The sequence below is a fragment of the Mauremys reevesii genome, linkage group 1 (genome assembly GCF_016161935.1).
Source record: "Mauremys reevesii isolate NIE-2019 linkage group 1, ASM1616193v1, whole genome shotgun sequence".
NCBI lineage: Eukaryota > Metazoa > Chordata > Testudines > Geoemydidae > Mauremys > Mauremys reevesii.
In genome coordinates this window covers 225,199,008-225,210,931 of record NC_052623.1, presented here as the reverse complement: position 1 = coordinate 225,210,931, position 11,924 = coordinate 225,199,008, and the positions used below count along the sequence as shown (strand labels likewise).

At 48.4% G+C, this 11,924-nt stretch overlaps 1 protein-coding gene across 2 annotated transcripts in view; it reads left to right on the top strand.

The window, feature by feature from the left end:
* LOC120407049 (C->U-editing enzyme APOBEC-1-like) overlaps positions 1 to 4,241 on the top strand; it is a 32,741-nt gene extending 28,500 nt beyond the window's left edge. For both annotated transcript variants that reach the window (XM_039542389.1, XM_039542394.1), the window contains exons 5-6: positions 649 to 770; positions 3,639 to 4,241. In XM_039542389.1, coding sequence (XP_039398323.1) covers positions 649 to 770; positions 3,639 to 3,749 — 233 coding nt within the window. In that variant the 3' untranslated portion in view covers positions 3,750 to 4,241. The remainder of the gene's footprint in view (positions 1 to 648; positions 771 to 3,638) is intronic.
* Positions 4,242 to 11,924: the final 7,683 nt, after the last annotated feature.

The following is an 11,924-nucleotide window of genomic DNA, read 5'->3' as shown; positions in this document are numbered from 1 at the left end:
TTTCAGTTTCATTTGAGAACAAAGTATTGTATTTCAATGTAAGGGTGTGGCTTTGCAGTTTTTTTCTAATCTACACCCAGAGTAAAATCAGCTCACCCACTGATAGTGTGCTGCTGCTACTAATCATGAAGAAATAGATGATATTTTACTCTCTCCTCAATACATAAATGACTTGTCCCAGGTGACAAGTATCAGGGGGTAGCCATGTTAGTCTGTATCTACAAAAGCAACAAGGAGTCCAGTGGCACCTTAAAAACTAACAGATTTATTTGGGCATAAGCTTTCATGGGTAAAAAACCCCACTTCTTCAGATGCAACTGAAGAAATGAGGTTTTTTACCCACGGAAGCTTATGCCCAAATAAATCTGTTAATCTTTAAGGTGCCACTGGACTCTTTGTTGTCCCAGGTGAATAAGTGAGTGACATTTTGCAAGGCTGGTTTAATGAGACCTTCCCTGGACAGAAAGATGGAAAAGGCCAGGAGAGCATGAGGCCCAAGTGCTGTAGTGTCCTCCGGTGGTCCTGCCTAGCAGAAGTATTCTGCATGACTCAGATTAGTCTTGCTCCCTTGTGATTAACTGACCTTTGTGTATACTGAGTCCACTGATACCTCCTTCAGCACATGACTGATTTGCTCCATTTACCCAGCTTATAGCTACTGTTGGAGAACATTTGTTGATGATGACAACGAGGATGAAGATGATTATTGGCCCAGGCACTTTGCTCCATGGATAATGCTATATTCTCTCGAACTCCAGTCCATCCTTCAGGTCAGTAGAACTTTAGGGAGGGGGAAATTGCATCCAGAAATGATCCAGAGTCACATGCAGAACCAGAGGAGGATTAAGATTTATTGGGGCCCTTCCCCTCACCAGGGCCCCACCCTCTGCTCCTCCTCGTCCCTCAAGGCCCTTTCCCCTGGCCTGGCTAGAAGCTGGGCCCTGGTAAGAGCTGCCATGGGAGCCTGGACTGCTGTTTGGAGCCCCAGACCCTCCACCTGCCCTGGGTGGTGCACGCTGGGGCAGGGACTCAGGATGGCGGCTGCTCTCATGCACACCCCCACCTGCCCAGGACAGGTGGAGGCCCCAGGGCTACCCACAGCTGCCCAGGGTCACTGGGAGGCTCTTGCCAAAGCTTAGGGCAGTGGTTCCCTAAGGGGGACACGGAGGAATGCTTGGGAAGATGTGGTGGGGCCTAGGTCAGCCCCCACAGGGGGTGGGCAGGGAGCGCCACCCAGCCCTGCTGTGCCCTCAGGTCCACTCTAGCCCCCCGCAGCCCTGCCCCTGGCCCCAGCTGTTGCTCTGCTCCTGGCCATGGCTCTGCTCCTGGCTGCAGCCCCAGCTGTGCCTTTTGCCCTGCTCCCAGCTACAGCCCCGGTCCTACCATGGTCCCTGGCTCCTGCTCCCTTCTCTGGCCCCGCTCCTGGCCCCAGCTCCCAGGGGGGCACAGACTGGGAAAAGGGGAGGTGACTGAAAAGTTTGGGGACCTCTGGCCTAGGGTGACTATACACCTCCTTTTGGCCCTAGACATCCCGACTTTTTTGGCAAAACTGGTCATTTGTCCCATTTGCTCTTGTCAATTGATCAACATGGCAAGAGCAAACAGGACAAACAACCAGTTTTCCAAAGCGGGGGTGGGGGGTAGCAGGGGCGTGAGTGGCAGGGCTCAAGCCAGCCCTGTACAGGGGAGGAGGGAGCTTAGGTGAGTGGCTTGGGCCAGCTCCATGCAGGGTGAGGGAGAGGTTCGAGCCAGCTCCATGAGGAGCAGAGGACAGGGCTTGGGCCAGCTCTGCGCAGAGAGGTGGCAGGGGGAAGGGAGAGGGGTTTGGGTGAGCAGCTTGCCCACCACCGCACGGAGGACCGCGGGGGCAATACACTCTCCCGACCCCAGGCTCCATCTTCTGGCCTGGCCAAGGGCAGGGGCTCAGGGAGAAGATGAGCAGGGAGGGAAGGAGCAGCAGGGGGTGGAACCAGAGTTCCAGTGCTCCTGCGGGGCCCCCAAATTGGCCGGGGCTTCTGGGCATGGGCCCTGTTGGCTTGTGCGGTAATCTGCCACTGTGCAGAACCCAGTGTCCTGCAGCTGAGCTGTAACACACGGTGACTCCCAAATGAGCTCATGAGGACACTAAAACTGTCCTGGAAAACTCTCAGTGCCTGAGGAGATCAAAAGGCTGGTTGGTTGGAGGAGAAAAAGGCTCTTCACACCTAGGTGGAGTTTAAACACCTCTGTGGTTTGCTTTATTGCAAAACAGCATAAATGTAAAAAGTCCTGTCCCTTTCAGGGACAAAAACAACAGGGTTTTTCCTGAGCCCAAGTACAAAGCAAGTTCTAGAGCATGGCTAGACAAATTCTAGAGAGGGAAACCCCGCAGTTCTTCTCTTCCTTTACATCCCATCCTCAACCTAGAGACCCTTCTTCCTGACCCGCCCTTGCAGACACAGTTTCCAACGCTACACAGCACATCCTTCTCTCAGAGCCCATCTACACTAGCAAAACTGTTGTCAGGCTTCCTATCCCCACAGCCAGAGCTGGTTAACCCCTTTCCTTGCCAACATCTGGATGGGGTTTATACTCCCTCCCAGTAACGGGGCCATTGAATGTTTCATTGAACTCCTCTGAAGTCTCTCCCCTTTCCAAATCACCCATGTCACAGGGTGATCTATAATGCACAGTCAGGGTGTGAAGGGAAAAGCCGGCCAATAAATGATATTTCCATCCTATGGGAAATTCCAAGATGTGTTTTCATTCTGCATTGGAACAAACCCAAGACCTTTTCAGTTTTTGTGTGAAAACCACAAGGAGGTGGAAGAGAGTGAGCGAGAGCACCCTCCCGAGAGTAGCCACCAGCCCAGTGTGTAGGGCCCTCACACACTCCTCTGGGAACCCAGGCTATGTCTACACTACAAGTGATTCAGCAGCACAGAGGCAGCTCTGCAGATACGTCGCTGTAGCTCTGTAATGTAGACACTACAGTGACGGAAGGGCAGTTTCTTTTGCTGTGGTAAATCCACCCCCTCAAGAGGCAGTAGCTATGTCGACAAGATAATTGTTTAATCCACCGCGCTGCATCTACAGTGGGGGATAGGTTGACCTAAGTATGTCACGCATGTTATGAAATTTTTCACAGTTTTAGGTGTAGTCTAGGTCCTAGATTCAAATCCCTGCTCCTGATTGAGACATAGCAGGGACTTGAACCTGAGTCTCTCATATCCCAGGGGAATGGCCAAAGCAATAGGCTATTGGCTATTTTGGGGTGGGAGTCACTCTCCCTCTCCTTTTTCCACCCCCCCATGATGGACCTCAGAGATGTTCCCCGCAAAAGTTTCTTCACAACCGATATTTTTCCACAAGACATTTTGGATTTGACGAATCAACATTTTCTGATGAATAACCGTTTAGTTGGAATACTCCCAACCAGATCTAATGATGAGTCCCTGTGACCATTAAACATGCTTGGGAACCCCGTTGTAATTTGCCCTGGTTTTGAATGAGACTTGAAGCAATTAATATTTTAGGTGATTGCAGTTACAGTGAGTTCCTCCCATATCCATTAAATCCCAGAGTGAGTCTAGAGTGCAAATGTTAAACTGCCAACCTCCCGAAAAGAAATTAATTTCAGCTGTTGCTTTTCTCACCAGAACATTCCGTCTTGCTTAGAGATTTCAGCAGGTGAGAACCAGACTCCAGTTTTCAGCCTCTGTGTAGAAGATGATCAACAGAAAAGAGCACTCACATCAGCCAATCCCTGATTGCCGCCAGTATCCTGGCCTGGGCTGCCAGCCAGTCTCTGGATGCCATGAGTGTATTGAACCAGGCCATCATGGGGAAGGGATGTTGATAGGACACTAGAATGTTTAATCATTCCAATTTGATTTAGTTACTCGTAGCCATTTCCTTCCCATTGGTTCAGCTTGTAGCCTTTTGAAAAGTGAATCATGTTTAAATATTTAATGTTGTACAGTGACTGGGTCATGTTAACACCTGTGACTTAGGGTACGGGTTTATTCCATCACAGTTAAGACAAGAGTATCTTGCTTATTCTGCAGCCAATGCTGTTTCACCAAATGAATATAACACTATATGGTTTGCTTTGTGTAAGCAGTTTATAAGGAACTAATTCATTGTTCAATAACATATGTAAAGACCTTAGAGAGAATTTATTCTTCAGGATTATTTTTCTGAATGATTTTTCCCTTGATAGATTTCTAGGTTTTACTTTCTCTGTCTTTTGTCAATGTAACATTTGAATAAAATATCTATAATCTAAGGAAGCACTGCCTTTGTTTGTTTGTCTGTTCATTTTCAAAATGCAATTCATGTGGTACTGCTTAATAAACCCTACTCGGTACTAACATAAGAATGGTCCAATGTATGACATCACAAACTGTTCTAGGAGTTCATTAAGTGGGAGGAGGAAGAGTCTGGTGATCACTCTTAATATGAACCTGTATCGGCAAGACCTGTTTTGGACTGTGTTCCTGTTGTCTAAATAAACCTTCTGTTTTACTGGCTGGGTGAGAGTCACGGTGAATCGCAGGAAGTAAGGGGTGCAGGGCCCTGACTCCCCCACACTCCGTGACATCAGGGAAGAAGGGCTCACAGAGGGCAGCGGAAGAATTTCAAAGACATACTGAAAGTACATCTTAAAAAGGGAGGCATCAACCCAACAAACTGAGAGGACTGGGCACGCAACAGAACGCAGTGGCACCACACCAAACACCAAGCCACATCTCACTTTGAGAACAGATGTGCTCATGCGATAGAGAAGCGACAAAGGAGAAGAGAAAGGGCACAACATTCCAGCCAACAACTAACTATCTCTGCTTCAAGATTACACCTGTCACTTCTGTGGGGAAATCTCCAAGACATGAATTGGGCTTCTCAGCTACTTAAAATCCCACCAATGAACTCCCTTGGCAGACATCATCCTCACATTGAGGGATAGCCGAAGAGAGAAGTGTGTGTGTGTGTGTGGTGGTAAGGGAGACAGAGGACAGAGGGAGAGGAACACACAGACATACAGAGAAAGGAAGTTTCACTTGCATCTTGTAGTTTGTTTTTCAGCCATAGCTTCCTTGGCAAATCCACTTCAAAACACTGGGCCCTATAGCATGCGGCTCTTCAGAAGTTAATATGCGGCTCCTTGTATAGGCACCAACTCTGGGACTGGAGCTATAGGTGCCAACTTTCCAACGAGCCAGGGGGTGCTCACTGATCAACCCCCTGCTCTGCCACAGGCCCTGCCCCCACTCCACGCCTTCTCGCCTGCTCCCCATAGCCTGTAGTGTCCTCGCTCCTCCCCCCACCCCGAGCCTCTTGCACGCCAGGAGCCAGCTGATCAGAAGGTGTGGGGAGGGAGGCGGAGGCGCTGATCGGCTGCCCTGTTGGTGGACAGGAGGTGCTGAGAGCGGGTAGGGGGAGGGAGCTGATGGGAGGCTGCTGACGTGTTACTGTGACTCTTTGGCAATGTACATTGGTAAATTCTGGCTCCTTCTCAGGCTCAGGTTGGCCACCCCTGCCCTATAGTGTTGGCAGCTGCAAGAGCTGGAAATGAAGTTGCTCTGAGCCTCCTGCTCTTTTCTCCACATGACCTTCTGCTGAGCGGGGGAAGGAATGGAATAACTGGGACCTCCCTAACCCCAGCATCTGTCTGCTCAGAGAGTCTAGGGTTACAATAGCAGGGAAGATTCTCTGCAAGGATTTGCAGCCCTTGCCCAGTGCTGTGTCTTCTCTGTATAAATGCATGTTAAAGTCTGCATATATGTGATGTGTGTGGGATGAGACCAGCCTTCTATGGTCTCACAAAGAAAGGCAATATAGGGAGTATGAGGACCAGGTGAGGGCCTAGAGGAAAATTATGGGCTTGAAAAGCTAAAGTTTGGAAGGTCAACAGGACTCCCCTTTAGTTAGGTCCATCTGGGGGTCCCGGGAAGGCCACAGCCCTGTTGGTCGGGGTGGCCCTCTCCATTTCCCAGCCAGCTCCAAACTGAAACTCCCTCCAGCCTCTCACTCAGACTCCCCCGGCTCCTCCCCCAGCTTTTGTATCCTTTGTCCAGTTTCCCGGGTAGAGGGTTCTGGTACATGCTCAGGAGTCCTCCCTTCCCCAATGCAGGCAGTCCCAGCAAAACTCCCCTGCAACCTTCCCAGGTCAATACTCCCCACTCAGTATTCAAATAACATATCAAGAACATTCCCACTTCATCACACCTGACTTAACTGAGAGAAGAGTACTTGCTTTGGGAGGCAAGTGTAAGACATATGTACACAATGGCCAGTCTAACGGAGTTGGTGTTTCATGACCTGCACTTCTATACTGCTGATGTTGGCTGCAGAGGGAACGCTGATGTTAGTGTGTCAGTCTTCCCAGCTGATCTGAGAATCCTCCTGAGACAGCGCTGTTGGAATCACCCCAGCTGCTTGAGATGTCATCTGTAGGTTACCCAGGTCTCACACCCATAGAGAAGGGTGGGGATGACAACTGCCTTGTAAACCAAGATCTTGGTGCCTGTTTGCAGGTCCCTATCATGGAAGACTTGTTTGAGTAGTCTTCCAAAGGATGTGCTGGCATAGTGGATCTTGTATTCAATTTCTGTGTCAATGCTGGCTGTTTGGGAGAAGTGGCTGCCAAGGTATGGAAAATGGTCCACATTTTCCAGGGGTTCTCCACTGATGGTGATTTGTGGTGTATAAAGAGTAGTTTGTGCAGGTGAGGACTGGTAGAATACTGATGTTGAGAGAGAGACCCAGGCTGTGATAGGCAAAAAGATTTAGGGTACTTTGCAGGCTGGCCTCTGTGTGTGCTAGAATGACACAGTCATCTGCATACTGAAGGTCAGAATGATGCTAATTCTTGTGATCTTAGATTTTGTTTGGTGATGTCGGAGATTGAGGAGTTGACCATCCATACGATACTCAATCACGATTCCATCAGGAAGATGGTAACAGATGAGAATCAGCATCAAGGCAAGGTAAATGGAGAAGAGTGTTGCAGCAATGACACAGCCCTGCTTGATACCGGTGCGAATTGTGAATGGTTTGGTCGCTGAGCCATTGCACAGAATAGTGGCAGTCATCCCATCATAGAGTAGTCGAATGATGGAAATGAATTTATGTGGACAGCCAAATGTGCACAGCACCTTCCATTGGGCATCATGATTTATAGAGTCAAAGTCTTTGGTTAGATCGATGAATGCCATGAACAGTTCCTGGTGTTGCTGTCTGCACTTCTCCTGAATCTGTCGTGCCATGAAGATCATGTCAGTTGTGCCTTGGGATGGCCTGAAGACACACTGTGATTCGGGGAGGAGTTCCTTGACAAGGGGAGAAGGCGGTTTAGTAGGATCCAGGCAAGGAGAGGAGAGGAGAGAAATACCTCTGTAGTTCCCACACAAAGATTTGACCCCTTTCTTGAATATTGTAACAATGTTGGTGGTGTTAAAGTCAGGTGGAATTTCTTTGCAGGTCCAGATTTTGTTGAGGAGTTGTTCCACCAGCTTTAAAAACCTTAGCTGGGATGCCATCTGGGCCTGGTGCCTTGTGATTTTTTGTCTGGGTGATGGCATGAGGACTTCCTCAGAAGATGGGGGATCAGCAAGGTGTTCCATTGCTGAGTGTTGTGGAATAGACTCAATTGTGTCTTCAGAGACCGTGGATTCACAATTTAGTAGGGTCTCAAAGTGCTCCTTCCAACATTGTTTAATGGCCCCATTGTCTTTGAGGAGGGTGGAGCCATCCTGGGAACGTAAGGGGGTTGGGCCTTTCGAGGTTAGCCCATATATAGCTTTTGTTGCTTGAAAGAAGCTTCTCATGCTATCCTGGTCTACGAAACCCTGGATCTCAGAGGCCTTCTCTTGCCACCACTTATTTCTGATGTCACATAGCTTCCTCTGGACTTCAGCTTTGAGCAGATGATAAGCCACATGTTTTCATTGGTTAGAGGAATCATTTTGCCAGTTACAGAATGCAGTTCTTTTCTGTTGAAAATTTCCTTGTTGTTTTTGTCAAACAAATCTTGGTGCCAATGAGTGGACTATCCTATAGTTTTAGCACATACACTGTGAAGGGTATTTTCTCTCTCTCTCTCTCTCTCTCTCTCTCTCTCTCTCTCTCTCACACACACACACACACACACACACACACACACACACACACACACACACACACACACAAAATCTGCCTAGAGATTTCTGGCAGAGTCCCTCATCCCTAACTACAGATCATTAAAGCTCCATGCAGTTTGTAGAGCAGTTGACCGGTGCCCTTTGTGCATCCAAGGTGCCTCCTAAGGCTTCCCTGTATCAAAGTCTGATGTATTTCTCATTTCTCCTCCCTTACATCCCAGATAACATGCTGGGCAGAAAGGAGGCAGTGCCCTTTGAGCCCTGACATTTCAGTGACCAGGAATAGGAACTAAAAAACCAGCATTTAATAAACAGTCCAAGATATCCAAAGGAATTCATGGCTTCTGACACAAGGACAGATAACAATGCACTCGTGCATGTGCATGTGAGAGAGAGAGAGAGAGAGAGAGAGAGATGTGTGTTACTGTATTGGTGTGTTTCTGTGTGTGTCACGGTCCTTGATGTGCTCTTTCAAAGGTTCCCTACTGCCCCCGACTGGCTGTTTTTGTTTGGCCCCTGGCTTTTCTTTAGGCCAGTTGGTCTGCTTCAGCCTCTTTGAGCTGTGTGTCTAGAGACACTGATAATCACTAGCAGAGAGAGGCACTTCCCTGTAGCCCAGACTTAGGCACCTATATCCAAGAGAGGGCCAGGGCATAGCACCATGACCCCCCTCTTTGGCATCCCCCATTGGCTAGCTTAGACATCTCTCCCCATAACATGCTGGTTTTGGGAATCACAGACTAAGGTGCCTGTCTCTCCTCTTCATTGTATGGGGAACCTAGGTGCCTAACTCAGGCTTGGTGAATCACTGTGTGTTCCTGTGATTTTCTAGGAACCTAAAAGTTAGGCGTTGACGCTCAGAGTATCTTTGTGAATCTAGGCTGACACAGGGGACCATTAATGCCAGTGCAGTGCTGGTTTCTGTGAGGAAAATCACATTTGCTCATTACAAAGACCTGTCCTTGTTATAACCAATGACAGAGAAGTGACAGGCTCCATAGTGCAGTCCCCCAAACCACTTCATTCTTCCAGACTCCTTGGAAACTAAATGAACAGTTACCTGTCTGTGAGAGCTGGGGGAGGGACGTGAGGAGGCGGAAGCCCACTCAGAACTTTGAGCCCAATGGTGATACATTATACAATAGAGTAACTTTCTCCGGAGGGCCTAGCTCTCACCCAGGTATCTCGCGGTGCCAACTGGCAGAGGGCACAGGGGGGTATAAGGGTGCAAGAGATCGCCTGGGTCTGGTATTTACATATTCACATGAATGTCACGTAAGGGTCTCTACTGAGTCACACTGCTCATCATAATCCTGGTGAAATGTATGTGCGAATAGTATGGAAGGAGCTATGTACAGATATAGGAAGTTATGTCCTTAAAGCCTTGAAGTTAACAGCAGATCACCCAGGAGAAGGGAAGGCCTTTGGCTTGGCTGTACCTTACTAGACAAGAGGGCACCTTGTTAGATAAGTTTAGGCTCTTGAATGTGTGTTATGATTTTATTTTATCTGTAACCCTTTGGTTCCAATATTTCTGCTTCCTCTCACTGCAATCTCTGTGCTTTGTTATATACACGTATACTTGCTTTCTTGGTAACCAAAGCAAAGTGCTGTGTCTAAGTGGAGCTGTAGTGGCCTATGGGGTAGCTGGTAAGCAGTGCAGCACTGTTCCTTTGGGAATGGCAGATCTGGGAATTCTGTGAGTGTCCAGTGGATATGGGGCAGGGCTCTGCAGGGAGATGCTCAGAGGACTCAGTGGTTGGTGTGTACCAATTGCTGACCTGCACAGGGACAGTGGAGCCCAGTGAGCTGAGCTGGTAGCTGACCCCTGGCAGCCACAGACTGGGCTTCCTTATGCTAAGGGACGGTGGTGATGAGGTTCCTCACAAACCTGTGTACCTCCAGGGAGCATCACACTAGCTCATGTCACCTGCAGATCTTGTGGTGCTTTACAAAGGTAAGTGTCATTAGTCTTATTTTACAGATGGGTAAACTGAGTCACAGAGTCATGCGTGACCCACAGTCTCACTCAGTTATAGTGGCACAACAGGGATTTCTGATTCCCAGACTCATATCTTAATCACAACACTGACTCCACTTATAGGCTTCCCATTAGCCTTGAAAAAGTTATGCTCAAGTGGTTGCTTAAATTCACTGTATACTGTGGAGACAAGTGACCTCTGCTGGTGTATAGAGCCTCTGAAGGGTTCCTAAATATACATTACACAGGTTAGCATCCTTTTGGGTGAAAGAGTCAAGAGAAATGTATAGTAGTTGTCTCACTGTAGTACAGCAGCTCAGTTTTGCAGCCCATTTATGGGTGTGCTGCCCAGCATTGGAGCTCCCTGAAAGAAAACTGTGTTATACAGCACCTGTTCTTCAGCATTGAGATCAGCTGTATTCCTTATTAAATGTCCCTATAAATGTCCCTAACTAGCCAGATGTGAAAGAAAAAAATATTTAGGGCACAACCGCTACTTGATTTTCCAAAATTAGCTGAGTATCCAATGGAACCCACAAATGCACACCTTATGGGGGAGGGATAGCTCAGTGATTTGCTACTAGCTACTAGCCCCAGGGTTATGGGTTCAATCCTTGAAGGGGCTATTTAGGGATCAGGGCAATACATTTGTCTGGGGATTAGTCCTGCTTTGAGCAGGGGGTTAGATTAGATTAGATTAGATGACCTCTTAAAGTCCCTTCCAACCCTGATATTCCATACTTACAGAAAATGCAAGCAAGTCTACTCCTCCAGAGGGGCAGGTTCAGACATACTGTTTTCTCTTGATGCTTTCCCCAGCATCACTTCTGTCTTCTCGGGGCTGAGCCTTAGCCAGCTGGGCCTACCCAGACCCCAATCTCAGCTAGGCACTGAGAGAAACAAGAGACCTACTGGTCTGATTAAAAATAAATGTCATGATGAGTTCCAGACACATACTGATGGTGTCATTATCCAAACTATTTCACGTCTCTTTTCACAGCCTCATACTGGACAGGAGGAATGACAGGATGGAGCCTGGTGGTGGCGCACAGAGAGCTTCTAGAGAGCAGAGACAACCAACATAAACCTGTTTGTGTTGGTTGCCTCTGCGCTGTCTTAGGCTATGTCTACACGGGCACTTTTGTTTTTAAACCTAGGGACAACTAAAGTGCTATGATGATGACATTAGCAATAATTAATAATGTAATAACAATTAATACTTAATGAATCATTATAATAATTTCTCATTAATCTTCCCCCAAAATAGGATGGTGAGAGAGATGGTGATAACCAATGCAATGATCAGCATAAAAAGCAAGGGCCTAAATGTTGCTTTTAAAGAGACCTACAAATACAATGGTGATGATAGATAGATAGATAGATAGATAGATAGATAGATAGATAGATAGATACTGTCATCTTGCCCTCCGCCAGAGAGGCACTGACAGTTTCTATCATTAAAGTACACAGCATCTCCCTGTTTCATTTTCAGAAACTGCACATGAAAATTATGGTACTGTACCGTCAGGGCCGGCTTTAAGCCACTGCGGGGCCCGATTCATGGAGAATGTACTCTCCGGGCAACACTTCGGATTTCCGCACTCCGGCGGTGGTAGCGGGGCCGCGTGGTAGCAGGGTTGCGGGGCTCCGGCCGTGGGAGTGTGGCAGCCGCACCTGCCACTCTCGGGCCGGGAGACCGGAGACGCGGGGTTGTGGGGCTCCAGCCGAAGGAGCGGGGATGTGGGGTTGCAGGGCTCCCGCCAGGATAGCGGGGCCGCGGGACTTGTCGCGCTCCGGGGGGAGCAGGACCGCGGGATTGCGGG